This window comes from Cydia splendana, chromosome 20, assembly GCF_910591565.1.
Source record: "Cydia splendana chromosome 20, ilCydSple1.2, whole genome shotgun sequence".
Classification (NCBI taxonomy): Eukaryota; Metazoa; Arthropoda; class Insecta; order Lepidoptera; family Tortricidae; genus Cydia; species Cydia splendana.
Genome location: NC_085979.1, coordinates 8,685,984 through 8,712,473, shown reverse-complemented (window position 1 = coordinate 8,712,473; position 26,490 = coordinate 8,685,984). Strand labels below are relative to the sequence as shown.

Below are 26,490 nucleotides of genomic sequence, written 5' to 3'. Positions count from 1 at the left end.
CAATTTATAGTCTGTCAAGCCATTTCCGTCAGTAGAAAAAACGGCTAAAAAATGTAGGCGCGAAGGGTTATCGTCCCATAGAAAATTTGAATATCGCGCCTTTTTCTACTGACAAACTTGTTTGACCGACTATAGTATGGAAATTTTAGAGTTCCATTTTAATTTCTACTATTTTATGTCCCACTATAGGCGGCAATGGATCAAAAATCGCGTGGATATATTACAAGGTCTGTGGAGCCCTTAAGTAATACCGTATCTGTGGTAAGCCGAAATATTTCCTGTCAAATGTCAAATACCTATTTTATGTTTATTTTTATCTTGCTAATTATTTCAAAATGGTATATTTAAAAACGATATTATAAAAGTGCAAGCCGAGCACTTTCATTTGATACCAAACTCGACCATACTTTCTTGCAAAAAGATGACCAGAATAACAAGACCCCTCACAAATAGCTTTTTAGCCTTCTAAGCTCTTCTAGCTCAATAACCCCGTGATCGAGCCTGCTCAAAATTTAATGACTAAAATATAATGCCCTCAACTACACGTTTACCCAATTTAATTTAAATTAGAACAAATTTACTTAAGTTCTTGAGTATCAAACTATCATCTGATAGTTCAGCTTAAAAACATCGAAATGCCGGGGCGTGCCCCTAGCCGGCTGCGTGTCCCAAGTCGAATGTAAGAACTTCGTTCGCTTCGCTCGCTCGTTCGAAAATGTATTGTAAAATACTTCATTTACCTCTAAATTACCTGCATATAAAATTTAGAGCTAAATGCAAACCGGCATATTAAATCGCGATCATTTATCTAAGCAGTAAGGATATTACCTCGTGGTTCTCGTGGTGGTAATGACACTATTGAATGTTAATATAGGGATAACGGTATGCAGGATGAATTTGGCGGTCACGGTTTCTGAACTATGGCGGCGTTGAGATGGATCACTCTTCTCTTTTTAGTGCCGTAGCACTGTGCTAATCGGCTACGACAGTTCGTAGCACTATTATTGCTACCTACCTGAAAGTGTATGCACACCCGTGGAGGATATAGCGGCGACGGCGGCGCATGCGGCGGCGACGGCGCGCCGTCTTGGAACTGCGGCGGCGCGGACACGTAGCACTCTTCTACTCTCACTGCCGTAGCACTGTGCTACTCGGCTACGAATACGCTCTACTGTAACTACTTACTTAAAAGTGTATCTCCTCCTGTGGAGTATACAGCAGCGACGGTGCATGCGGCGGCGATGGCGCGCCCTTCGGAACTGCGGCCTTCAGCTACAGTATCGTAGCACTGCAACTATCGGCTACGAGTCGTAGCACCTAGCCACAAGAGCTACGCACCTGGAAGTATATGCCCACCCGTGGAGGATATAGCGGCGACGACGGCGCATGCGGCGGCGACGACGCGCCGTCTTGGAACTGCGGCGGCGCGGACACGTAGCACTCTTCTACTCTCACTGCCGTAGCACTGTGGTAATCGGCTAAGAATACGCTCTACTTAAAAGTGTATCTCCTCCTGTGGAGTATACAGCAGCGACGGTGTGTGCGACGGCGATGGCACGCCGTTTCGGAACTGCAACTATCGGCTACGAGTATCGTAGCACTGCAACTATCGGCTACGAGTATCGTAGCACTGCAACTATCGGCTACGAGTATCGTAGCACTGCAACTATCGGCTACGAGTCGTAGCACCTAGCCACAAGAGCTACGCACCTGGAAGTGTATGCCCACCCGAGGAGGATAAAGCGGCGGCGGCGGCGCGTGCGGCGGCGACGGCGCGCCGTCTTGGAACTGCGGCGGCGCGGACACGTAGCACTCTTCTAGTCCCGCCCAGGAGCCGTAGTAACCGCCGTAGCGACTGTAAATTAAAATAATTCTTAGTAAATCAGCTAAATTAGCATCACACTAAATCTTTTCTAAGTGCTTTCCAGGGTCGTTTTGTCGTACAAAGGTGCAAATTGAAAGAAAAGTTTTTGGAATAGACCGGAGTTCCCGTTTTTGAGAGTTGTTTCTGAGTCTGTTAAGAAAAGATTTCCAATAAAAATGTTAAATTTCTTTCATACTAAATTACGCAAATTCGAAAAATTTCATCTACGGCTTCTACGCATTAGTAATCTTTTTTTTTCTCAATGCCAGCACGTCTGTCTGTCTATATATATCTGCCAGCATGTCTGTCTGCCTATATGTTGGCGCACTGTGCTGCGTGTAGTGCCCGCCGGAGCCGCCTTACAGTACAGTCGTGTTAAAGGTAAAGATAGCTTATTATTCAAGTAGGCATATTACAATGCGCTTATGAACGTCAAATAAAGCTACACCGGCTCCAACCCTACACCTCTGCCTCGAGAAGATTTAAGTCCCCTCACAATTGGAGGAGGGTATCCCAATATGGGCCCGGTGACAAATGTCTCCGTGACTCACTCGGTGGTGGAGCAGCCGGAGTCCCTGGGGTCGCGCGGCGCGGGGCGCGGCGCGGGCGGCGCGCTGTGCTGCGTGTAGTGTCCCGACGAGCCGCCCGAGTCGCGCGCGAACGACGAGCCGCAGCGGCTAAGGGAAATACTCGGATTAGGTAAGTACATAAAAAATCTAAGGCCCACTTGCACCATCCCTCTAGCCCGGGGTTAAGCGGTTAAACCGTTAACCCAGTGTCAAATTGTACTGGTAACCATGGTAACTCCAGATAAAACCGGTTAATACCCGGGTTAGTGAATGGTGCAAATGGCCCTTATTCATAAACGCGCTACACCTCAATTAGCTAATAATCGTGTGTCCTTATCTGTCATTTAGACTTATGTAAGTATTTGAGTATTTGTCAGAAAGGGATAAAACATAATTTAACTAAATCAGGCCCGTAAAGTTTTATAAATAAGGGGGTAAGAGTTTTAGGACACTATATGTATATGTTTTTGACTATATATGAGTGTTAAAAGCGAAAAAGTGTAGATTATTGTGAGCCTCTGGAAATCTTTTTTACTCGAAATGTATACGACTTGATAGTTAATCCATAGAATCCATACTATAACAATCGTGACCTGAAATCATATCGTGCTAGTCGCTTGATTTCTACTACTTTACATCACTAACCCCACTCTAAAATGCTTTGCCCTGGCTTGTTTTATAATATAGGTGAAATAAATTTTATAATATCATTCACCTGTATTACTTGGTACGCACAAGCCTTCATTAACTCGCAAACTCTAAAACTAATAAATCGTAACCCTCCATTTTTTATGATATTGTCAATTAGCCACTTCACAAAACAAAAAAAAACAGTTGTGTGTATTTTTGTTAAGTTTGTCGACGTCGGCGCGCCGGCTAAAATAAGTCGCAACGGCGTAATATGAACAAACTAATGCAATTGTATTACTAACATGTATTAGTTATTATATTATATTATATAGTATATTAAAGGTATCGCGACCTCAGAGGACATAACCAAACGGAGTAGCCCATTAACAGGCGTTCCCCTCTGTCGAAAATAGGCGGCCAATGGTCATGCACATTGTATGAACTGACGATTAATCTGACATGGCTATTTTTACGTTACGTACTTATACCTACATTTGACATGAACCGAACCTTACAAAGCCAAGACCGAAAATTACAAACATGGCGTCTCCATTTGGTTTTATCCTCTAAGATCGCGAGGGTATTTCTTTAACAAGCACTGATCCCAAATGAACAGCGCACGCACTTTTTTCAATGTAATAATATTTTTAAGCTGCAAGTGCTTTATTAAATGGAACAATATTTGAACTTTATTGCACAGACAATAAACTTTGTGTACGAAAGGCAAACTTAATGCCATAAGGCATTGTCTTTAAGTCCATCAAAAGATTAACAAATAGATTGGAATCATACCTATTGTAAGACTGATAGTTTTCTTCACCGGGCGAGGGGTGCTCCGAAAATGCCTCGCTCGACATTAGCGAAGAATGGTTAGACCTGAGACAAGAATCGTTTGATAAGTTTATAAATAGGGTAATTCGCAACTGGCCACCGGCCAATAACTGGCCACCCTAAACTAAAAATTAATTTAATTCACATATGAACAGAATTTATTTTAGTATAAGGTTTCAATAACTGGCCAGCCTTCAAAAACTAGCCACCTTATAATAAAATGAATTCTTTTTAGTTTAGGGTGGCCAGTTACTAACAGGTGGCCAGTTACTGGCGAATTACCCTATGTTCATGTGATTTAATTAAAACAGTAAGACGAGCGCCTTTAGAATAGGTAATCGCCAGTTCAAATCTCGGTTCGTACGATAATTTAATACAGTTGCTTTTCGGTGAAGAAAAATATTTTCAAACAACAGGATAGGTAGTATCTAACACCTATGTCTGTATCTTTAGGTATTTAAAAACAGTAAACAAACAATTTGTACATTTTCGGGTAGTTAAGTGTGTAAGATCCTTGTGCGGTATTAGCTTTGAAGAATCCTGTAAGCCTTATTTTCAAAATCTCAAGATTCTAACTCTTCCTAGCCTATATATATTTGAAATGTGTGTTTTTGTAAAATGTAACTCCCATCTATTCTTAAACTTTAGAAGCTCACGATTACGGGGTAAAATATTACATTCTGTCATACCTAAAACGATGCTATTCCAAAAAAATGTGGTCGGAATGGCCCCAAGAATATTTAATAAAATACCACAAGACATTCAATTGCTAGAGCTCAACCAGTTTAAAAAAGCCTTGAAACTGTTACTGATTCCAAAGAGTTACTACTCAATAAAAGATTTTTTAGATGATAAGGACTTGTAAATACCTATTATATTTTGACATGCATGCTCTCAACATTTGTATGCCGTAAAAGGCGCCACATAGTGAAACTGACTGAACTGTAACACCCTATAACCTATGTTGGACAAATAAATAATTTTGTATTTTTTGTATTTTGTATTTTGTTATAACATTTATTAGTTAACCAACCAAATACAAAACCGCCTGGATCTTTCACAGAACGACCTGACTCCTACATTAGTTGATCATGTAATGTTTTCTTCTACCCTCAACTGGCTTAAGGAGCCATTTGAAGGTAGATTTTGTTTACTTTTATTTAAATACCTAAAGATACAGAGTATAAAATCTGCCTCAAAACTCTGATGTCAATCAAGGCATGCAATTCAGAATGTGAGGTCTGGTAATACTACACTACAAGATAATCAGCTGATCTAATGAGAATGTGACTGCGATTACAGTACAATCTCACTAATCCGGCACTAATGCTGACACAAGAGAGCCGGATAGCTGGAAAATTCGGTTTACTGGAAGTTAGAACAAATTTACATATTATTAATGTGTTTTTTAGTATGTCGTAGAAATACATTATACTAATATACTAAATTAAAAAAAAAATCTGGAGCTTAGCCATTTATAAAGAGATTGAAGGGCGAAAATGTTAGCGCACATAGTAAATAGCATGATCATTTCACATTTATATCCCAATGTTAGTGCCGGATTACTAGGTATACCGGACCACCGAAGTGCCGGATTATCGAGACTACACTGTAATATGAAGGGGAAAGAGATGGTAAACGTACCTCGTGCCTTTGGAAGAGCAGGACGCAGTCCGCTGGTGCGTGGAATGGCGGCGCCGGCGCGGCGAGCGGCCGATGGTGTCCGTGCCGCTTACCGCACTGCAATAATATATTTGTCATAGACGTCCTTATTTGTAATTAAAAAAATTAACAGTCAGAAATGTCTGCGAACGAATCTCACCGTAGTTTGAAACATGATTTTTATGTCGAAACCGAAACTCCGATTAGGTATATTTCTAAAGAACTGGTTGGCAATTAAAACCAAAATAATGATTTTGCTAATCCGCGAAAAGATAACGTGCTAGTCAATCAGTGCTAACCCGTTATACTTACTTGCGTATTTTTTTTATTAATATTAAACCCTCTCACTGCCAAAATAAATACGCAAATAAATATAACAAACCACCACCAAAAGAACAATACTCGACACGTATTTCGCCTCTCTACGAGGCAGCCTCAGGAGTTGTTGACGGTCTGACGCCCGGCAACGGAAACAAACTTTGGTTTGTTATATATATTTTTGCGGTGGGAGGGCGGAAATATGAATTGCATGTAAAAAATACGCAAGTAAGTATAACGGGTTAGCACTGATTGACTAGCACGTTATCGTTTCGCGGATTAGCAAAGTAATATTTTGGTTTTAATTAATATGGATTTCCGCAAAGTAACGCCTGAATCTATTCACTAACTGGTTCGCACTTTTGGCCAAATGTAACAAAGGGACGACCTCCCGTAGACATTTTGAATTTGGCGCCCATTTCTATCATTTTTTTCGCATACTACTTACTGTTCGTGGTAGCCCCTCGCTTGCGTATGGAGGTCCGGCAATGACTTATGACTGTTGATATTCGTGCATCCATCTTCTTCACGCATGCTCGGTTGAGAGTGCGAATTCGACCTGTAATAAAAAAAAAATCTGTCAGAAATATCATTTTTGCGATTATCTGTATTTATTTGCGGTTGGTAAACCGACCGCGACCTATGTCAATGTATGGGCATAGCAGTTTTTAACGGCAAAGCCAACTTTGTCGTAATCCAGTTTATTTTTTCTGTAAGTACCCTAGTATGTATTGTATGAGGGTATTGCGCCAAAGGACTGGTGGCACCCAGCTCGGCTGGCGTAATTCTATATTTACAGAAGGCATCTATCTCTTTATACTAGCCTGATCACTTTCGTTGTCTCTATTGGTGCCGTGACCATTATATCTTTCCTCGAACACTGTATCTGAGCTGTTTAAATAAATAAATGAAGCTAACTCACAACTAACTTAATGCAACCTCGGAACCTTTCGCAATCTTACTTACCTCCACATAGAAATTGACCACTCCTAACAAATCACAAAGAAACAAGCCAATTAAAACCTTATTGTTAAAGGGTGGCCAATTAGGGGTCATCCATTAAACATGTCGTGACAGGGGAGAGGGGGGAGTTACAATCTTTGTGACGTCACTTTAACTTATTTAATTCGCTGTACAGTTAAATAACAAGTTTTTGGATCGATAATCAATTTTATTCGTTTAATTTTCTTTCCTAATCAGTTTTGAGTTATAAAATTACTAATATTTCTTTTTTCAAAAATATTTTGATAAAATATGAAGATTAGGTACAATCTTTCGATTTGCCAATTTCGTTGAAAAAAATGTGACGTCACACTCGGGGGGTCGCCAAATGTGACCAAGGGTGACAATGAGGGGGGAGGGGTCAAAAAACCTAGAAATTCCTGTGATGTAATTAATGGATGACCTCTTACTATGTAATGGCCAATAACTATAGCAGTCACCCTACACTATAGAAAAAGTGAAAGGGTGTTTTTTCTAAGGTGATACTTCCCTAAATTATAGCTTATTTCTCTATAATATACCTGATGTATCTAGGAGCAGAATGGGCGTACTGCGCCGGGGGACTTATGGCGTCAATGGGTTCGGCTGCTGGTGAACCTTCGGCGCTTAACATGGGCTCAGGTAACTCGATGTTCTCAGGGCTGGACGCGGAACTTGCTGTTAAAACAAATTAAAATATATATAAATAATACTTTACGAAAAATACATGTTTTCATAAGTGTGTCGGTTTTCCAGTACGTTCTGCGAAAGCAACCTCTAAAGAGAAACGTTATGCGAAAAGCAAAACACGATTCGAACGTAACGGGTTCCGGACGGTACTAAAAGCGATAGGTCTCGCGAATGGGATTTGATTTGGTTAAGTGTCAGTTTGTAGGTAATTCAGTATTTTTGTCCTCAATAATCCACCTAAATGTTAATATATTGTGGGTCGTACTACATTATTAGAATCTTTAAATTGTAAATACAGATATCAATCACAATGAATCCAAGGATGTGGGCTCCCACGTTGGCCAGAGTTGAACGTCGTTGATTTTTTCATTGTGATTGACATCTGTATTTACAATTTGTAGATAATAATTCACCTCTCTATCTAATATGACTTGTACCTACTCGCTCTCTCTCTCTCTAACATAAGAGTGTGGCGTCGTAAATGCTTACGCAGACGCTTAGCGAGTCAGTCAGTCAGTCGACGTCACACCGTGAACAAGTGTGGTTGTGTTGTGAGCTGTACCGTCTTTACCATGAGGGCACACGGCGCCCGCGCCCGGGGCCCCCACACTCAGGGGGCCCGAAGGACAGACAGTAACAGTAATATTTGATTTCCCATAATAAATAGAAGATCATAGTAGAAAAATGTTAGTTTAATTAGCTTTCTTTACTTTCCAAAAGGGCCCCAAATTCTTATGTGCCCAAGGGCCCCAGCATAGTTTAAGACGGCCCTGGTTGTGATGTTTGCTTTGGCGAGCTGTCTGGTGTGATTAAGAACATTAGGTACATAATACCAGCATGATACTCACGTATAGAGTAGGTGCTCTTAACGCGCACCTGCTGCCGCGGTATAACGAACGATTCGGGGAAGAACACCCTCGCGTCGAAGCTGAGGGGTCTCTTGTCGTTGGGTTTGGACCCGGACCCGGACGAGGAGGTGCCCGACAGGGTCCCAGGGGGCCTGTCTCCCGGGTAGTCTTTTAGGCGTCTGGGTTCTGCGTAGATTTTGTGCGCTGTGAAATTATAAAAAATATTTAATACCTTTTATAAGCGGTTTGCAAGGAAAATTATACATGGTTCGTTTTTTTAGCATTAGAAAAAAGGTAAACAATCTTGACGTGTCTTTTTATTGAATATGTAACAATTATGAATCATATACGATTATTTACATTCTTTTGCTTTCACGAGTAATAGTTACTGATTTTTAAAAAGCTTTTTTCAAAAGATTGGTAAAATTGTATTTACTTGCGCGTCCGGCGGGAGGAAATTTTTCTTAAACCACACAGTGTGCCACCATTTAAGTTTTAGGGTGTGAAAAAGTAAGGATTTTTCGTGAAAGTTCAAACTCACGAGTATAACGCAGAGGATAGGAGGATACATATTCTCCCTAGTATCAGCATGCCCTAGCAGCTTTCTGAGCTGAGTGTGCTCTTGAGTCCTATTTTTAAGTAAATGCCTATTAATTTATAACTTACGTGTATAATGCGGAGGATACATAGTCTCCCTACTGTCAGCATGTCCCAGCAGCCTTCGTAGTGTACTCTGGAGCCCTTCCCCCGCGCTCACGGCTCGCCGCGTACTTGTAGCGCGGCCGGTCGTGGCGTCTACAATTGATTGTACAGGTTGTTAGAAGATGGGTTGTATGTAATTCTTTTTCTTTTCGATATTTTAATGTATTTAGGGACAATCTTCGAGCAACACAGGCTTCCGACACATCGGAAGGGAGGGGCCCAAGCGATATCTCACCGTACAAATCTTTCTGCCATTTTTCGCGGGGGGAAAGGTGCACACAGTCGCACTTCTCACACACTTACATACAAAATCCAATCTGTAATGACGACACAAATACATTGAAAATGACACACGTCAAAGACAAATCTTGCAAACCTCGATCTCTTTTTGTGTGCGGACGAGTGACAAGTGTCACAACACGCACACTAACACATTTTCGTTGAAGTATGTTATTGTATTCTGAGAGATGAGAAGTCGGATTTGTCGCTCGACCGATCCGCAATTTGTACTGAACGAGCAAAATCGATAAATCCAACAATTACATGAGACTAAAATATAATAATTGTGTTTGAATGTAATTAAACGTATGATATGTAAAAAAAAATATTACATGTGAAATGTAACACCTTCTTTTTGTAAATTTGATGTCCCCGACCTCTTTTTATAACAAAAAACCGAGCAAACAGGCATTTTAGTGCAGCAGTGTTCACGCGCGCGTCTCGACTCGGTCTAGTGAATAATCCAAGTGCAACTAGTTTTATTACCCGCGCTAGATTAGATTGACGCGCTAATCTTGTACCTCGGCAGAGGGGAAATAGTGCGAATGCCGCCTCCCTTCCGTGTTGCTCGAAGGGGACAATGAATATGGGTATCTTTGTGAGGCATTTTCTATATAAGGCGGCCCGTTTTCGTTGTCCTAACCGTGATTATTATGTTATCATTCTGGAACTACTAAAGTTGTTTATTTTAACCTACCTTATCTTGTTCACGTTGTTTATACATACTAATGAACCTCCAAGCGGCTTAGCACGGTCGCGTTTTTATCCCTTGTCACCATGCCTGTCACGTTCTAACAAGTATGTAAGTGCGAAAGGGACGCGCATAGTGATAGTCGATAAAAATGGAACCGTGCTGAGCCCGCAGGTCTATTTGTTATTTATCTTTGTCACTGTACATTGTGTACAATATTATGTAATATGCTGATTACGACTGTTTGTGTTCTAAACTAAATAAACAAAACATATTTATTTAATTTAACGTCCCCTGCCTGCTATACGGCCACATCTTAAAATGTATGATTATTGGAAACTTAACTTTATTATATTCAATTAAGATTGAATCGCCAATGATCATACATTTTGAAATGCCGTATAGCAGGCAGGGGAGGTTATCATCTTGCACTTACAGGGATTGCAGCAGTCGTTGTTGAGCGTACTGGAGCTGACCAGATGGCAGCCGCCGGCGGCGATAGCTTGACCCAAACCGCTGCTTACCTGCAAATTACATGATTAATTAGAATGTAGTCAATATTTTAAGCATAATGAAGACTACATTACGACGATGGACTACTATCTATTCTTTGCCATCTGCACAGCCTTTTCACCTAGCTACAACTATATATGACAACTGTGAGGAAGACCGATTAAAACTGATTGTAAATGGCGCTCCAGATGATACTTCTCTAGACTCCAACAGGGCAGACTTTGCTCGGTCTACTGTCCTGTAGTATTTTATCTTCTGTCCTTGTAATGGGTCAAAATTATTTTCGTTGTCTTGTTTGTCCCCAAAAATGTGACGGAGTGGAGCTTTTTGTATGGGGTGTAATTTAGTTATTATTTTTTTTCAAGAGAAATATAATCTACAACTAGAAAGACATGCAATAGCACTCAAACCTTTTATACTTATTAACAAAAATCGAAGCGTGACAGAGTAGTCAAAAACAAGACTAATAAGGAACTGCTTGGGGCTATTCATAAATTACGTCATTTCAAATTAGGGGGGGGGGGGGGTCTGGACATCGGATGACGGTAGCATGAAGTAGGAGGAAATGGGGTCATTTGAAGCATGATTTTTGGATGATTATAGGGGGGGGGGGGGGTCAAAAATCGCCAGAAATCGATGACGTAATTTATGGACAGCCCCTTTCCGTGTAGACATAAAAACCTCAGGTAACATTACTAACATTTTCAATAGCGCTCTCGCGCTTCTGCTACGCGAGGGCGCGGGGCGTTAGCATGGCGTCATCTTTGCAGTCTTACTTCAATCTTGTACTGTTCTAGTGTCATCTATTGAAAGACTCACCCTAAGAGTTGCTTTTGATCAAGAACCCTTAAGGTTGAATACCTTGAACTTTCAAGACAGTCCTATTTCGGTCTACTTCTGTGCTCAATTTTCTGTTCTGCGGCTAATCTAAGTAATCAAGGAATAACCGAACTCACCCTAAGAGGCAACTCCTGTTTTCTATCTAGAACAGTTTCAGACTTAACGTAGAACGCCTTAGATTCTGCCAACATCTCGACGGCGCTCTTGCGCTTCTGCTGCGCGGGGGCGCGCGGCGTCAGAATGGCATCCTTTTTGCAGTCTTACCTCGACCCTTAGCTTATCTCGCTCGTGTCTCTGCTTTCCTAAGAATCTTGACATAGCTTATCTGTGTAACGAGGAACTCACCCTAAGAGGCAACTCCTGTTTTCTATCTAGAACCGTTTCAGACTTGACGTAGAACGCCTTAGATTCAGCCAACATCTCGACGGCGCTCTTGCGCTTCTGCTGCGCGGGGGCGCGCGGCGTCAGCATGGCGTCCTTCTTGCGGGGTAGCTTGAAGCTCGCGAACAAGGAATCCGCTAAGCGCCGTCTGTAAATAACCCGTAAATAGTGCTATTAGAAATATTATATCTAGATTCAAAAAGCATTGTTTCTGAATAGAATAAGCGCTAAAAGTGTAAGTAAATATGAACATACCCCTATTCATATACCATTATGGCGCGGCCAAATACTCAATGAGTAAGGAAGTAGTGAGGGAAGTATGCAGGGCAGTATAGGTGCCGAAAACGAATGACGAGTAACGTGGCTACACTACGTCTCTGCCTACATCCCTCGCTACTTCCCTCGTCGAGTGTGTGACGTAGTAATGGGAAGACGCCTGAATGTCTTCAAGCGCGTTGAGCGTAACTATTTACAGTGGACTACCTCCACCGGCCTTATTTCTTAGACTGGAGAAGCCCTTCATTCAAACGAACTACGGATGTAATCGGGAAGTCATATTCATATGGCTCACTTATATGTAAAATCTGGCGAAGCCCGACATTCAAAGCCACTGTGCACTTTTCTGACCTAACTTTTATTGAACAGACAGCAGTGTCAGTTATTGATGGATCACCTACAGAAATTATGGCGGCGGTTCATCGGGTGTTGTCTCTCTCTACTATAGCTGTCTCACCTGGGCGGCGACTCGAAGGACCTGGAGTACGAGGGTTCAGCCGCTGCCCTCTCGAACTTCTTCCTCACTTCCTCGACCTTGGACCAGCCCGACTCCACATTGAGCCGGCGGTTCACCGAGTTTTGTGCCGCATGCTTCGCTAGCTCTTCGCGCGTCCGCTGCAAGTCAAACTGCGGACGATATTGACTTGTTTTATTAAGAACCTCATTAAACTAAGATAAGAAAGGACCATGGGCAACTTTGTATGGAGCCTGGACCCAACGTCAACAGAAATGAGAGTAAGGTCATTAGATAGGTATTTATATGTACTTCATTTTGTTCTATGGGCGCCACGCGGAATTCCATTGCAGAACTGAGATATTGGTAGTTTAGCCAAAATGTCGTGACCCTTATTACCTAGGCAATGGAGACTGAGTAAGTAAATTGATTGCTGCAGGGTAGATGTTCGCGCACCGCCGAGCGAGCACACCGAATGATTTGCCGCGCTCGCCCGGCGGTGGATTCTATTGCCTAGGTAATAAAGGTGACGACATTTTGACTAAAATACCAATTACTCAGCTCTGCAATGGAATTTCGCTTGGTGCCCATAGAACGAAATAAAGTACAGAGAAATACCTATCTAATGACCTAACTCTCTACTCTGTTGGTTTTGGGGCAATTTTGACGCATAGTCCTTTAAAGTTGAATTAGGTTGCGGGATTTCCCGTTCTAGATAAGCTAAGTGTAATGCAGTTAGAGTTAAAGCAAGAAAAGTCTGCAACGATTTTGATAGCACACGCAGTGCAAGTGTTATTTTAAACGTCAAACTTCTATGACATTATGACGTATAAATAACACTATACTGCGTGTGCTATTAAAATCGTTGCAGACTTTTTTTGGTCTAACTCTAAAATATCAATGACAGTGTCATATTTTGAAAACGACACCGATATTCATATCGGGACGTCTAGCGGAATCCAAACTATACCCCGTTTTTTTGGAAATTTCCGCCAAAGGAATTTAAAGTTTTTATAAAAATGCGTCCAAATTCAGTGGGCTGACAATAGTCAGGCGTGGCTCACTCCGCGATTTCGTCGCTTTGCTACAGTTAGCTAAAATTACATCCGTTCCACACCAATTTTGGTGGCTAGCCATAAGCCACGCGTGGCGCTGTCGCCACCTAGCGGCCATATCTGTCCTGAACGTAACAGACGCGTTTTGTTAGAGAGTGAGTCTTCTGTACCTAGTACTATTATTTATTCTGTGCAATAGTAAATATAAATACCTTGACGGAGACTTCAGGTATGGCGGGACGCGGGCGCGGCTCGCGGCATCTCTCCACGAACTGCCGACGCCGCAGGGAGAGGGTCGCCGACGCCAAACGCTCCTCCTCTTCGTCTAGGCACCTGGAACCGAGAGGAAGAGATTTAGATGCCGATTTGACTGATAATTACATACATAGGAGCATTAAATAACCACATATTTTACAGAATGCCCGATATACATCAAGATCTATAACCAGAAATTAAGAACGCAAGCTCTTAGCGATTTATAAAAACCGGCCAAGTGCGAGTCGGACTCGCGCACGAGGGGTTCCGTACCATTACGCAAAAAATGACGTTTGTTGTAAGTGGGGCTGCAATATTGATTATATTTGTCTATAACAACAAATACATCATCTGTGAAAATTTGGCAATAGAAATACATCATCTGTGAAAATTTCAACTGCCTAGCTATCACGGTTCATGAAATACAGCCTGGGCCATGACAGACAGACGGAGAGACAGACAGACAGACAGACAGACAGACGGACAGTGGAGTCGTAATAGGGTCCCGTTTTTACCCTTTGGGTACGGAATCCTAAAAATAGAGGTCATGTCAATAACGTTTAAGTCTAATATGTCTGTTTGTGATCTAATATGTGAAGCTAGCTGCTCCGCCGAGCGCTCCGCTGGACGCTCACCACTGAGGCCGATTTGTAGTAGCGACCTTTGATAATCGTATGAAGTGACTGACCTAGCGGGCTGCGCGAGGTGCGACCGGCACGGCTGGTAGCAGGAGAGCGCAGCCATGTCGGGTGCCTCGATCCACACATCATTCGGCAAACCAGCCCGAATGCCACCGCCGAGTCTGATATCTGAAAAAGAAGAAACATCATGTTATTCCATGTGCTTTGCTTGTGAAAACTTAATTGAGGCTCAAGCACAGGCCGTCCGGTGCGGCGTTCATGTTAGAATCTATCTAAGCTACTTTTGGCCTGAACAGTACTAAGTGAAGGAGTGTCATTTATAAACGTCATATTTTCATAGAAAACTACAGTTTGTCATTGCAAATACCATGCAGAGTAAGCTTGGTCCGACTTTACCAATTCGAGGGGTTTAATATTCTCAATGCACGCTGAACAGAACGCTCGACGCCACGCTGCAAGCCACGCTGGACGCTCGTCACTGAGACCGTACATTAAAGACCTGTACACACCAGGTGCGTGTGCGTAGACGTGCACGTTGAAAAATACAGTTCCTTATGAGAGACGACACACCGCTTGCGTGACATGCGCGTGCGCGCAGTGCGCGGCTCCAACATTTTAGCGCACGTTTAAGGATTCCTGTAAGCGTGACATTGGCAGTTTTGGCATTCGGACCGAGGGTTGGGAGAAACGCGCCGAAATGAGATCGGAGTGGAGTCATGACATTAAAGTCGGAACTTCAAAGCATGACGATGACTGGCTGGAGAACCTTAAGCGGAAAAGTCTTCGTCGTGCTCTACCACCTCGCGGACTCGCGTTTTGTGTGCGATCGATGTGGCAAGAAATGCCGCGCTGCTATATGACTTTATAGCCATCAACGGCGATGCGGGACCCCATAAACCCACAAGCGCCGCAACAAGCATCTACAACAGATGATGTGGCCAATGATGATGCACGTGCACGTCTACGCACACGCAGCCGGTGTGGCCTGGCCTTAATTCAACATATCTACATAGTAACAGTTCCTACAAATAAATGATCTGTTGAATAGGGGTCTCTATTGTTTCCCAAATAGTTTTATGTCATAATGTATTGTTTGTCCGAATTTTCGTTAGTCATAATTGGTTTTTCGCAGAAACGCGTAACTTTTCAGGATTGCCATAAAACAAACCTAACCTAACTTATCTATATGTCGAATACCAGAGGGTCTTAAAGGCGGTGGGCGCGTGGGGGTAGTACGATAATGTATTACTTCACAGCTAAACCAGTATGCTACCATTGCTACCAGTGCATGAAATAAACATTAGGACTCGTTAACCATACTAGTGCCTACTATACTTCAGTACTAAATGTTTAAAAGAACTAATTGCTATTTTTAACTCAAGGGAGCGATATGAAAGTAAAAAGAAACCGTTTAAATCTTTATTCAAGTCAAACTAGGCCGGCTTCAACCCTACATATCTGACCTGAGAAGATTTAGCCCTATATGGGACCGGCAACAAACTCAGAGGGATAAATCTTTTCAAAACAAGTTAAAACAACACATAACACGTCATTTCTTTATTTCACAAAAGTAAGCTTCTAATGAAACATAAGAAATCAAAATAACACTTGAAATAAAACACTTAGCTAAATGGTTAAAGAACGCGGGATTCTATAAGCTATCAGAATAATCCTTCAGGTATAAACCTTCAGGAACGTAGCGAGTTAGGCACGAGGTTGGCTAACGAGTACGTCCGATCTCTAGCGCGGTCCGATCAAGAAGAACTACCAGCGGCCATAGTCTAATAAAACATGGTCTTCCATTCCCAGAGTGACACGGGCCTACGTCACAACAACATGGCCGCTATATATAGCGCTATCGCATATTATCATATAGCGCTGTCGCATGATGACGTAGGCCCGTGTCAGTTAGGTGACCTAGAAAAGACGTGAATGGAGTACCAGGCGGAATATATTATTATACCATGCCAGCGGCGGAGCCTCTCTGCTCCCGCCTCAAAGTCAAGTTGGCAAACCTGCTCGACCAGTCTACCAACATACCGACAAAAATGCCAACTCGTGCCTACGCTCACTCGAGAGAAACCTCTCGACGTTCCAAAACCTTCTACCTGTCATCTCAGTTCAACAACACGCCAATAGATGGCGTTACTCTCTACGCAACTTTATTTCAACAATGCGCCAATAGACGGAGTTACTCTCTACACAACTTTATTTATTTTGTTACAACCAAATAATACGTAGCTCAACATTGCTAATCGATTTTATACAGGCGTCTAAAATAATGAACTATAACGCTGCAATACGTCTTTCTGGTGTCAGGGTTCGACATATAGAATAACCTTACGAAAATCCTGAAAAGTTAACCGTTTCAGTTTTATGACTAACGATAGTATGACAAACAATACATTATGACTTAAAACTTTATGGGGAACAAAGGGACCCCATTGAATAGACGTATAGTTTCCTATTTGCCGTGTATTGTCATTGTACAATTGTATATAAAAACCAGACTTAGACAAAGTCCTGTCCGTGTAAAACAAAGAGAGCTCAGTCCATTATGGTTTATAGAAACAGACAGACAGATTGACACTTCTATGCGATTATTGTTCAACTGTACATTCACTAGTGTGTCCATACAATGGGCTAGGTCCATAAAAATAGAGAGCTGTACTGCAGGGGTCAATGGAGCAAAACTTAAATAGAAAGATGACACGTGAAAAAATATGATGGATTACATTTCAACTATACGCGAATGTAATGACTTGCCAGACTTTTTGTAAGTGCAAAATTAACCACAAATTGTTATATATAAAACAATAAGTTTTTGGCAAAAAGTTCAGTTTTAGTACAGGCTCTTATCGCTGACTGTACTTTTCTTTATCACGTGTTGTTTTATCACAGAGTTCCCATGGCCACCTCCTGACCTGACTCCATCATCAGATCAGCTTCATGTCATCATAATATTGCATTGTTGGAATGCAAAATTTCAGCTCGAGAATCGGGAAATGTGTCAAATTTAGCTACTAAGATTTCACCTACACTAACGGCAAGTTAGTTAACGAAAAGTTCGAAAATATGAAAAGGCAACGTTAAATGCACTTCCGCGGACAAGACAAGACAAGAATGCGCCTCAGCCAGCCAGGAACATAATGCCTGCTCCGGACCATCCGGCATACCAGGGGACGAAATTTTGTGGGTGTGACACGCTCTGGGATGGGAGTGGGATAGTTATAAGCAGCCCTTAGAGCATTTAATAACCCGAGTCTCCTTTAAAAGCTTATCCCTCTGCCGAAAACCTTGCACAATTGTGCAAACTTTTGTATATGCACTGACGTTTATCTGATATGGCTATTTGTACGTTACGTCAGGCGTGGCTCACTCCGCGATTTCGTCGCTTTGCAACAGGTAGCTACAAGTACATCCGTCCCACACCAATTTTGGTGGCTAGCCATAGGCCGCGCGTGGCGCTTGCGCCACCTAGCGGTCATATCTGTCCTAATCGTAACAAACGCGTTTTGTTAGAGTGAATCTTCTGTACCTAGTACTATTATTTGTTCTGTGGTTACGTACAAATCATGTACAAATAGCCATACATTTGACGTACCCCTCCCCCGCAAAAATCGGCAGACTGTTTTGTACAGAAAATGACAGCCATGGCGTCTCCAGTAACTAAATGCTCTAAGAATCAGCCGGCTATGCAGCCTAATGAAGAATGAGGGGTAGGTTTATCCCACGTCAAAATATTTCTATTTCACTTTCTAAAGTGATAAAAATTGCGTTCTAAAATCACATCACACGACAACAAAAGGCTGAAAGCCTGGTGCGAACGCGGTTACCGTATAATTTGTTATAATTAATGCATTATTAAAACAAAAGTGCGTTCCAGTTTCAAAAACGTACGAGCATTTTATTATTTTGACGGTTATTATTTTACTCAGAAGCAAAAAACGAAATATTCCATGAAATTACCCTTTGACAGGTACCTTGGACTTATCACTTTACTCGTATCAACTCTAAATCCTAATACTTACTGTAAATATAAATGACCAACGGCGCGATTCGGGAAATGAATTAGAGATTAACTAGATACTATTTCATATCTAGTGAATCTCTAAATCATTTCCCGAATCGAGCCGCAAGTGACAACCAAAAATTTGTTACGTGAGGTGCAGGGGGGGGGGGGGGGGGGCAAATAAGACTGCGGATTCATTTAAACTAATCGAAATATCTTGTGTGTGTGTTGTGTGACTCTAGTTAATAATGTAAAACTTGGAAGATATTTCGATTAGTTTAAATTAACCCGCATTCTAAATTGCCGCCCTGCACTTTATATACGTTAGTACTATTTATTATACTGTGCATTATACGTTCGTTCTATGACAACTGACTAATATCATAATGAATTTGGTCCCACGAAATCGTACGTTTTTGACACAGCGATAGCCTCGCTTTTCATTGCTTCCGCGCACTTCGGACATAGACTAACACATACGCCCAAACGACAGCAAAACACCACATTATAATTGCTCATCCGCGCATTCGTTACTGGTCCATTGTTGCAATAATAAAGCGACCCGAATGTTTCGAACAAAAGGTGTCGAACGTCTGGCCGGCGGACATTCGTAATTGCGAGCCGTTGTTTGTTGGCATTTCTTTTGCATGGCTGGCGCTCGCATTTTTATTTTGTATATAGACAGGTGTGCTATATCTGCGCTAGTACCGCTCTCACTTTCAAAAGGATACTGACACCCTATGTAGAACATGTAGAATTAAGATTCAGTAAAATTCAAATTATGTAGAATTGGGAATCTGTAATTCTGAAAATCTGTAGAGATAGAAATCTGTAATGCAAATCTGTAGAGCTGGGCCTAAACCCTTAGGCAGACGGTTGATATAGGTACAGTCGCCATCAGATACATTAGAGCGCCTGAGGTGCTCACAAATATCTGAACACGCCTCTACTCGCATTGCCAAGGCGTTAGAGTGCGTGTTCAGATATTTTTGAGCACCTCGGCCGCTCCCATATGTCTGATGGCGACTACTGTACATAATATTTTAATATCTGGGAGACCTATGCTCGGAAAACATATACAAACTAAAAACATGCGCGTTTTCGCAGAGATAAGACCTAGCTAGATCGATATTTCGCCCCCGTAAACCCCCGTATAGCAAATATCATCGAAATGGTTAGAGCCGTTTACGAGATCCCTGAAATATGTAAATATACAAGAATTGCTCGTTTAAAGTAATAATACTTCAAGAAGGAAGCTCGTGCTCTTGGGCCCTGGGAATAGGAGAGCTAACATTTGTAATTAATAGTGAATTATAAATATGTTTAGACATCTTTCCATCAGGTGTGACTACGGTCCATCGCCGATAAGTTTATTAAAAATGAATATGTTTGCTACGTTAATGCTACATACTGAGTTAGTTGAATCGATAGAATGTAGAGTACTTTTACAACAACATTTAAAAAAGTAAAAAAAAAAAAAAGAAATTACATTACCATCAAGAAATTATTACCACCGCTTCTTAAAGAAAATCCTATCCCAAGAACCGTCATATGAACCTCTGCGAACAATTTTTTTTAATAACATCTCTCGAACTTCAGATTAACTCAATATGTTAAAACATAACTTCCCTATGTTTTCCACCATTGTCATAGTTTCTCATACATAATTGCCAGTTAATCGCGTCATGGGTAAAACAAGACTTGACGTACTTTCGTTTTCCCGCGAATCTTAACTTTCTAGTTTAACGTATCGCGCTAACATCTAGATTATCTAGCTCGCTTAGACACTAGAGTAGACCTATGCGAATAGGTAGGCTAATATAAAATGGTCATTTACAATTTTACGAGCTATGCAAAATTAGGGTGTCGGGCAGATGTATTTCAATAAATGGGATATTATTCATGTTTATATGTTCAGCCTCGGCCAGTAGAAGCGGTAAACATTTTCACCACGTTAGGAGTTGAATATCAAAAAATCCTTTGAAGAATAATTATTAGGTTTCAACATCCATACTTTAATAACTAACACGGGACTTAATCGCGTAAAACTTACGTATATTTATGGCCTGACGTTTCGAACGTGACGTTACGTTCGTCGAAACGCCAGGCCATAAATATACGTAAGTTTTACGCGATTAAGTCCCGTGTTAGTTATAAAAGTATGAGTGAAAATATTTCAATCATTTTATTGCTATCTGGGAGTTAAAAAGTAGTAAAAGTCATTATCGTAGGTGTAAGCAGTTAATTTAGCCGTTAAAAAGCAACTTTGCCTATAATCACAGAAGACTCACTCTCTAACAAAACGCGTATGTTACGATCAGCACAGATATGCCCGCTAGGTGGCGACAGCGCCACGCGCGGCTTATGGCAAACCCCAAAATTGGGGCCGAACGGATGTACTTTTATCTACCTGTAGCAAAGCGACGAAATCGCGGAGTGAGCCACGCCTGCTATACTGCCCTGCTAAGCCGAGTGGCGCTATCTCAAAAGAAAATGCATTGCTATACTTTCGTTTCTATAACTGAGAATTCCATTTTCACCTCAGCAGCTCGAACAAGGGTACTTTGCTTCTTAAAAACAGTGAGCAAAATGCGATTTTGCTCACTGAGTCAGTTTGTCTCACTCAGTGAGCAAAATCGCATTTTGCTCACTGAGCGTGTTTCACTCAGTGAGCAAAATGCGATTTTGCTCACTGAGTGAGACAAAATGACATTCAAGTGACCTTTATAGTCAAATGTCATTTCAACATGCGGGGTCTAATACAAGTTCGATATACTTGGGTTCTATTATTTCTGTCCCTCTAGGTATGTTCTCACTGCTTAGGGTGAAAAATTTTGTGTACTACACGAGATCAAAGTTATTTACATCCCGTGCGCTTTTGAATCCCTTACTACGCTCAAGATTCTAAATTAGATTCACTCGCTACGCTCGTGAATCTATTATAGAATCTTTCGCTTGCACGGGACTCAAAATAAGCACTCGAAGAAATATCAAACTTTGATCTCTTGTTGTACAAATAACTATTTCAAAATCATTTGTTTTTGAGATAGCGCTATTCGGCTTAGGAGGGCAGTATAATAAGCTATAAGTATCAACATAATAACATTCACAATTCAACGGTCAAGTTTAGCAAAAACGTTATGACTCACTATAGCATTGAAGTTAGATTGCGCAAGCGGCGCTTTATAACAACGACTTGTGTTTGTTAGATCTCTTTGACTCTTACGCTGTTTTAAAATAGATGAGAGTTAAACAAGCGGTGAAATCAATTTTCAAATTGATCATCGATTTGGCGAACTTTCCAGACAGTTTGAACTCATTGCAAGAGAGTTGAATTCTCAAATAGGAACATTTCTGTATAAATATTAAACTGAAATATATGCAGGATTGCATATACTCGTACCTACTTGAGAAAGTTCGACCCAAGCCGCCGTGACTATTCGCCGGGGTAAACGTCAAATACTCGTAATATAGACTATAACACCACAGAATAAAGAATATTACTACCGTACAGAAAGGACACTTCCTACAAAACCTAAGTTTGACAGCGGTTTAAGGTCGAATCATGCTGTCCCTTTCTAATGTATGGCACTATCCCTTTCGGCTATTTAGGGTTGTCAAAATTCAAGTGATTATCTTATCTGTGGTCGTGCACGCAAAAGGACGTCAAGTGGTGCCAATCCTAATAATTGCTCGGAGCAATGCTGAGTCGAACGGAGCCGAGTTTGCCCGAAGTCAGGAGTGTCTCCTCGCTGCCTCAGGAGTCGCGAGCATGTATATGCCGCAGTCAAAAGTGTGAACTGGTCAAAAGAACTTTTAACCGACAAAAACAGGCAAAACTGCTTTTGACTGAGCATGTTGGTCAAAAGTAGTTTTACCTGAAAATCATTGGTTAATAGTAATTGTGATTGTTACTATCAGTCAAAAGTACTCGCAGAAATAGGTAGGTTAGGGTTATGTTTTTCTTGATGCTACGCCCTAAAAACGAAACTGTTCCCAGAGATAGGTAGGTTAGGGTTATTTTTTTTTTGCTACGCCCTAAAAACGAAACTGCTGCCAGAAATAGGTATGATTTTCAGGTAAAACTACTTTTGACCAACATGCTCAGTCAAAAGCAGTTTTGCCTGTTTTTGTCGGTTAAAAGTTCTTTTGACCAGTTCACACTTTTGACTGCAACATATATATGTCGTTACGATGTATCGGGAAACTCGTACGTTCGGCTAAGCCCCCGCACGTGGCGGCTTATGTAAGTTGTAAACAAGTAATGGACGGGAGCAGCCACAGTATGTGTACCTGTAGCAGTAGCCAGTTTACAGTCCGCCACTAAGTAATCGAAAATGTTAGTCTATTTCAGCCAGCAAAGCCTCTGTAAAGCGAAAAAGCGAAAATAAATCAATAACCAGCTCTTCTACATCTCTGGTCCACAGTTAAATAGAGACGAACAATTATTTTTAATTGGGGCTACGTCAAATATTTCGCTTTCCAAAAGGATTACGTCGCCAAAAAAGTATGAGAACCGCTACTCTTTTTGACGTGAGAACGTCTTATAAATCGATGAACACCGGTAGCATGCACGAAAAAGTGTCACGTTGTGGACAAATCTCCATGGTAACGTTGTGGACAGATGTCCATGGTAACGTTACGGCCTCGTTTTCTTATGACGTTATCACGCAAAATTATCGTCCGTAAACCGACTTTACAGACAACCATTTTTTATAAAAAATTAAGCCAATGACGTAAAAACGCAATTCGAAATCGCCCCGAAATTAAAAGGGCAGAATTTGTAGTGAACCAGAACCATAAATCCTGGGATTTCAAAATGTACGAAATTTAATATTAATGTGGTCTAAAAGTTACTTTATTGTAAGTATTTACCAACCCTTCAATACTTAGGTACACCAATGTATGCAGAAATTATTGTAAATTAAGTATATTATTTCCCAACCCTTTCAATACTTACTCCAATGTATGTAGTATGTAGACGTAAGTCAACCTGACCGTCATTGTCATATCAATGTAAAACATACCTACATGTCAACGGTATTACCTTCAGGCAGGGCTCGGAACCGGTATTTTTTAAAAACGCCGAAAGAGCCCAATATTTTGAATTATTTTATGCTCTGTACGCAGGACTGAATCATGTATTTATGTAACAACTTCGTATTATTAGATTGTTCAATTAAAAATGAAATAATAAAGCAAAGAACGAAAACGAACGTAATAATACCGGTATTTTTGTATGGAGCAAATACCGGTTTCCGACCCCTGCCTTCAGGAGTCGCGAGCATGTATGTTACGATGTATCGGAAAACTCGTAGGTTCGGCTAAGCCCCCGCACGTGGCGGCTTATGTCAGTAGTAAACAAGTAATGGGCGCAGGCGGGAGCGGGCACAGTATTGTGTACCTAGCAGTAGCTAGAGGGCCACCCGTGAAAACCGAAATTCGCAAATTGCGGGGGTGTTTTACTCCAATGAAGGCGTAATTAGAGTGACAGAGAAGCCCAGTCTACAGTCCGCCACAAAGTAATCGAAAATGTTGAGTATATTTTATGAACTTTTTCACCACACCAGCTCGGAAAGGCTTACTTTGCACTTTAAAAACTGATAGCAAAGTTGCATTTTATTCACATGTGAGACAAAGTAATCAAATGCAAATTTTGAGTTGGTTTCTTATGTTTGCTGGTAGAAATTATTTTTAAATGATGATTTTGGATGATAAATTTTTAATTACATTCATTTGGATTTGATTTGGTTTGATTTTGTTTGATATTTTACATTTAATATTTGCTTCAAGCTGGTGTGCGTGTGGTGAAAAATTTTGTGTTTCACTCGGGGGCAAATTTTGTTTAACCCTCGTGCTTTGAAACCCTCGCAACGCTCAAGATTCCATTTTTCGAACCACTCGCTATGCTCGTGGTTCAATTTTGGAATCTTTCGCTTGCTCGGGTATCAATATTAGCACGAGCAGTTAAACAACAACTTTGCCCCCTTGTATAACAAATAACTATTGAACCACTACCAATGTAAGGACCTATGTAAACATACCTTTTACTAGACTATGTCAACGGTAGACAATGTTTTTTTTCGTTTGGTTGTTTTTTTTACAGGTTAAATAAAATTGTGACACGAGTGGTAGCAAATATTTTAGAGAAATGGCCACAAACAATTTGTAAATGCTCCAGTTGAGTTACTGCTGTAAACCGTATATACTCGTATACTGTGTGTAAACTCACTCTGGTCGGATCGAGTTTCGTATGTTTGTATACCTCTCAGCCGGGAAACCCGATTCTGCCTGGATTTGAGTAAAATGATGTTTATTTGCGAGACGCGGCTCACGCTAAGTAGGTTTTACGGAGGGCCACGTGTAGATGTCGGTTTTCGTACACGTTAGAAAATTATTAAACAAATGAAAAAAAAAGTGTCATACGTAGTTGGCAATAATACTTAAAAGTTAAGCCTTCCTTCTTATAAGATAAAAGTCATAAAAGGTATATCTTAAATTGTATTTTAATGCACTTGTATTACAAGTTACAAGCTTTTGAGAAACAGGCCCTAGCAGTCACCAATCTATTGTTCTGAACGTATACTAAAATTAATCTATTCAAAACATGTCCGAGCCATTTCGCAGCCTGCTACAGTACATATAGGCATATGTGACGCTACGTTTCTGTAATAGCTGTATTAGCTTCCAAATGTAAAATAGCGGCTTAGCTAATGTTTTAATTAACTCCAACAGGCTCGGGGCCTGAACTGCATTCCCGTCGCTTAGTTAGACCACAGGCTATTCAGGTTCAGTCCAACTAATATACAATATAAATCTTAGTGTATTATATATTAGTTTCATAATATGTTTCGTCGTTATTATATATATATATATATATATATATATATAGGTATATAATATATACATGTACATATATATCATAGTATATTTGTATACGTAATTAATATGTTATTCGTAATTTATTGATTGTTTTTGCTGTTGTAATTGTAGCACCGCTCACAATCTCTCTGCTTAGCCTTAAGGTTGACTGGTAGAGAATGCCTTATGGCATTAAGTCCGCCTTTTGTACTATAAGGTTTTCTTTTGTGCAATAAAGATTAAATAAATAAATATACAGTATGTAACTGAACGAAAAGCAATTACTCAAACCCGTTAATGTGTAGGTCATACTGAGCAACTTTTACTATGAGACCAACCCCCAAAACGCGGAAAAAAATTTGATGTTTCATACATTTTGCTGGTCTGATGTTGAAATTTCCTATGGGGAAGGGAAGTCAATTTTTTTTCGCGATTCCGGGGCTAGTCCCATAGTAAAAGTTGCTTAGTATGACCTAAACATCGGGTTTGAGTTTGCTCTTCGTTCAGTTACATACTGTATAGGACTCGCATTAAATAATATTGAAAATTAATTTTCAGACATGTAAAAAAAGGAGATAAGTATTTTTCATCACACTTGCTCGAAAAATACCTTATTTCATGCAGGTGTACTGAAAGACAAAGGCCCATATTGTTCCCGCGATACTTGTGGATTGCTAATGTCAAATTATGACATTGTACGTATTCGGGAACTTAGGATTTTTCCCACATCAACGGGAGATCAACACGATACGAGAACGTCAAACGTCGCTTGTTTAGGGGTCGTCGTTACAGTGGACTCACGCTTGATAAAAGCAATTGGAATATCCGCCATATTGGCGCCTGGCCAACTGGCTGTGACCCTAATTACTAATTACACCTGTGCTTGTTCAATGCATATTGAATTTCTGGCCCCAGTAACTTTTAACCTTTTGCCATGATTCTCCCAAAAATGTATGACTTTTTCGTCATTTGTACGAGTATATCGGACTGGGGACTATAATCCAAATCACAAATTCTTCGTGCTTTAGCGTAACTTTATAAGCAGTATAATAGTGTAATCGAGCATTTCCCGAACTATGGGTCTCGAGCGAATATTGAGTGGCCCCTGAAATTACTAGGGCATCTGAGTATTAGCAT

General features: G+C 40.9%; 1 protein-coding gene across 2 annotated transcripts in view; it reads right to left on the bottom strand.

Annotated features, from left to right (window-relative positions):
- LOC134800707 (uncharacterized) overlaps positions 1-26,490 on the bottom strand; it is a 140,503-nt gene that overhangs the window by 10,411 nt on the left and 103,602 nt on the right. The window contains exons 2-14 of one of the 2 annotated variants that reach the window (XM_063773212.1): positions 14,528-14,648; positions 13,797-13,917; positions 12,533-12,690; positions 11,764-11,947; positions 10,502-10,589; positions 9,060-9,188; positions 8,394-8,597; positions 7,398-7,533; positions 6,323-6,433; positions 5,539-5,634; positions 3,856-3,939; positions 2,416-2,541; positions 1,711-1,855 (exon numbers count right to left, since the gene is read on the bottom strand). In XM_063773212.1, the coding sequence (XP_063629282.1) occupies positions 1,711-1,855; positions 2,416-2,541; positions 3,856-3,939; positions 5,539-5,634; positions 6,323-6,433; positions 7,398-7,533; positions 8,394-8,597; positions 9,060-9,188; positions 10,502-10,589; positions 11,764-11,947; positions 12,533-12,690; positions 13,797-13,917; positions 14,528-14,583 (1,638 nt within the window). In that variant the 5' untranslated portion in view covers positions 14,584-14,648. Of the gene's footprint in view, positions 1-1,710; positions 1,856-2,415; positions 2,542-3,855; positions 3,940-5,538; positions 5,635-6,322; positions 6,434-7,397; positions 7,534-8,393; positions 8,598-9,059; positions 9,189-10,501; positions 10,590-11,763; positions 11,948-12,532; positions 12,703-13,796; positions 13,918-14,527; positions 14,649-26,490 lie in introns of both variants that reach the window. The other variant, XM_063773213.1, reaches the window with a different exon arrangement.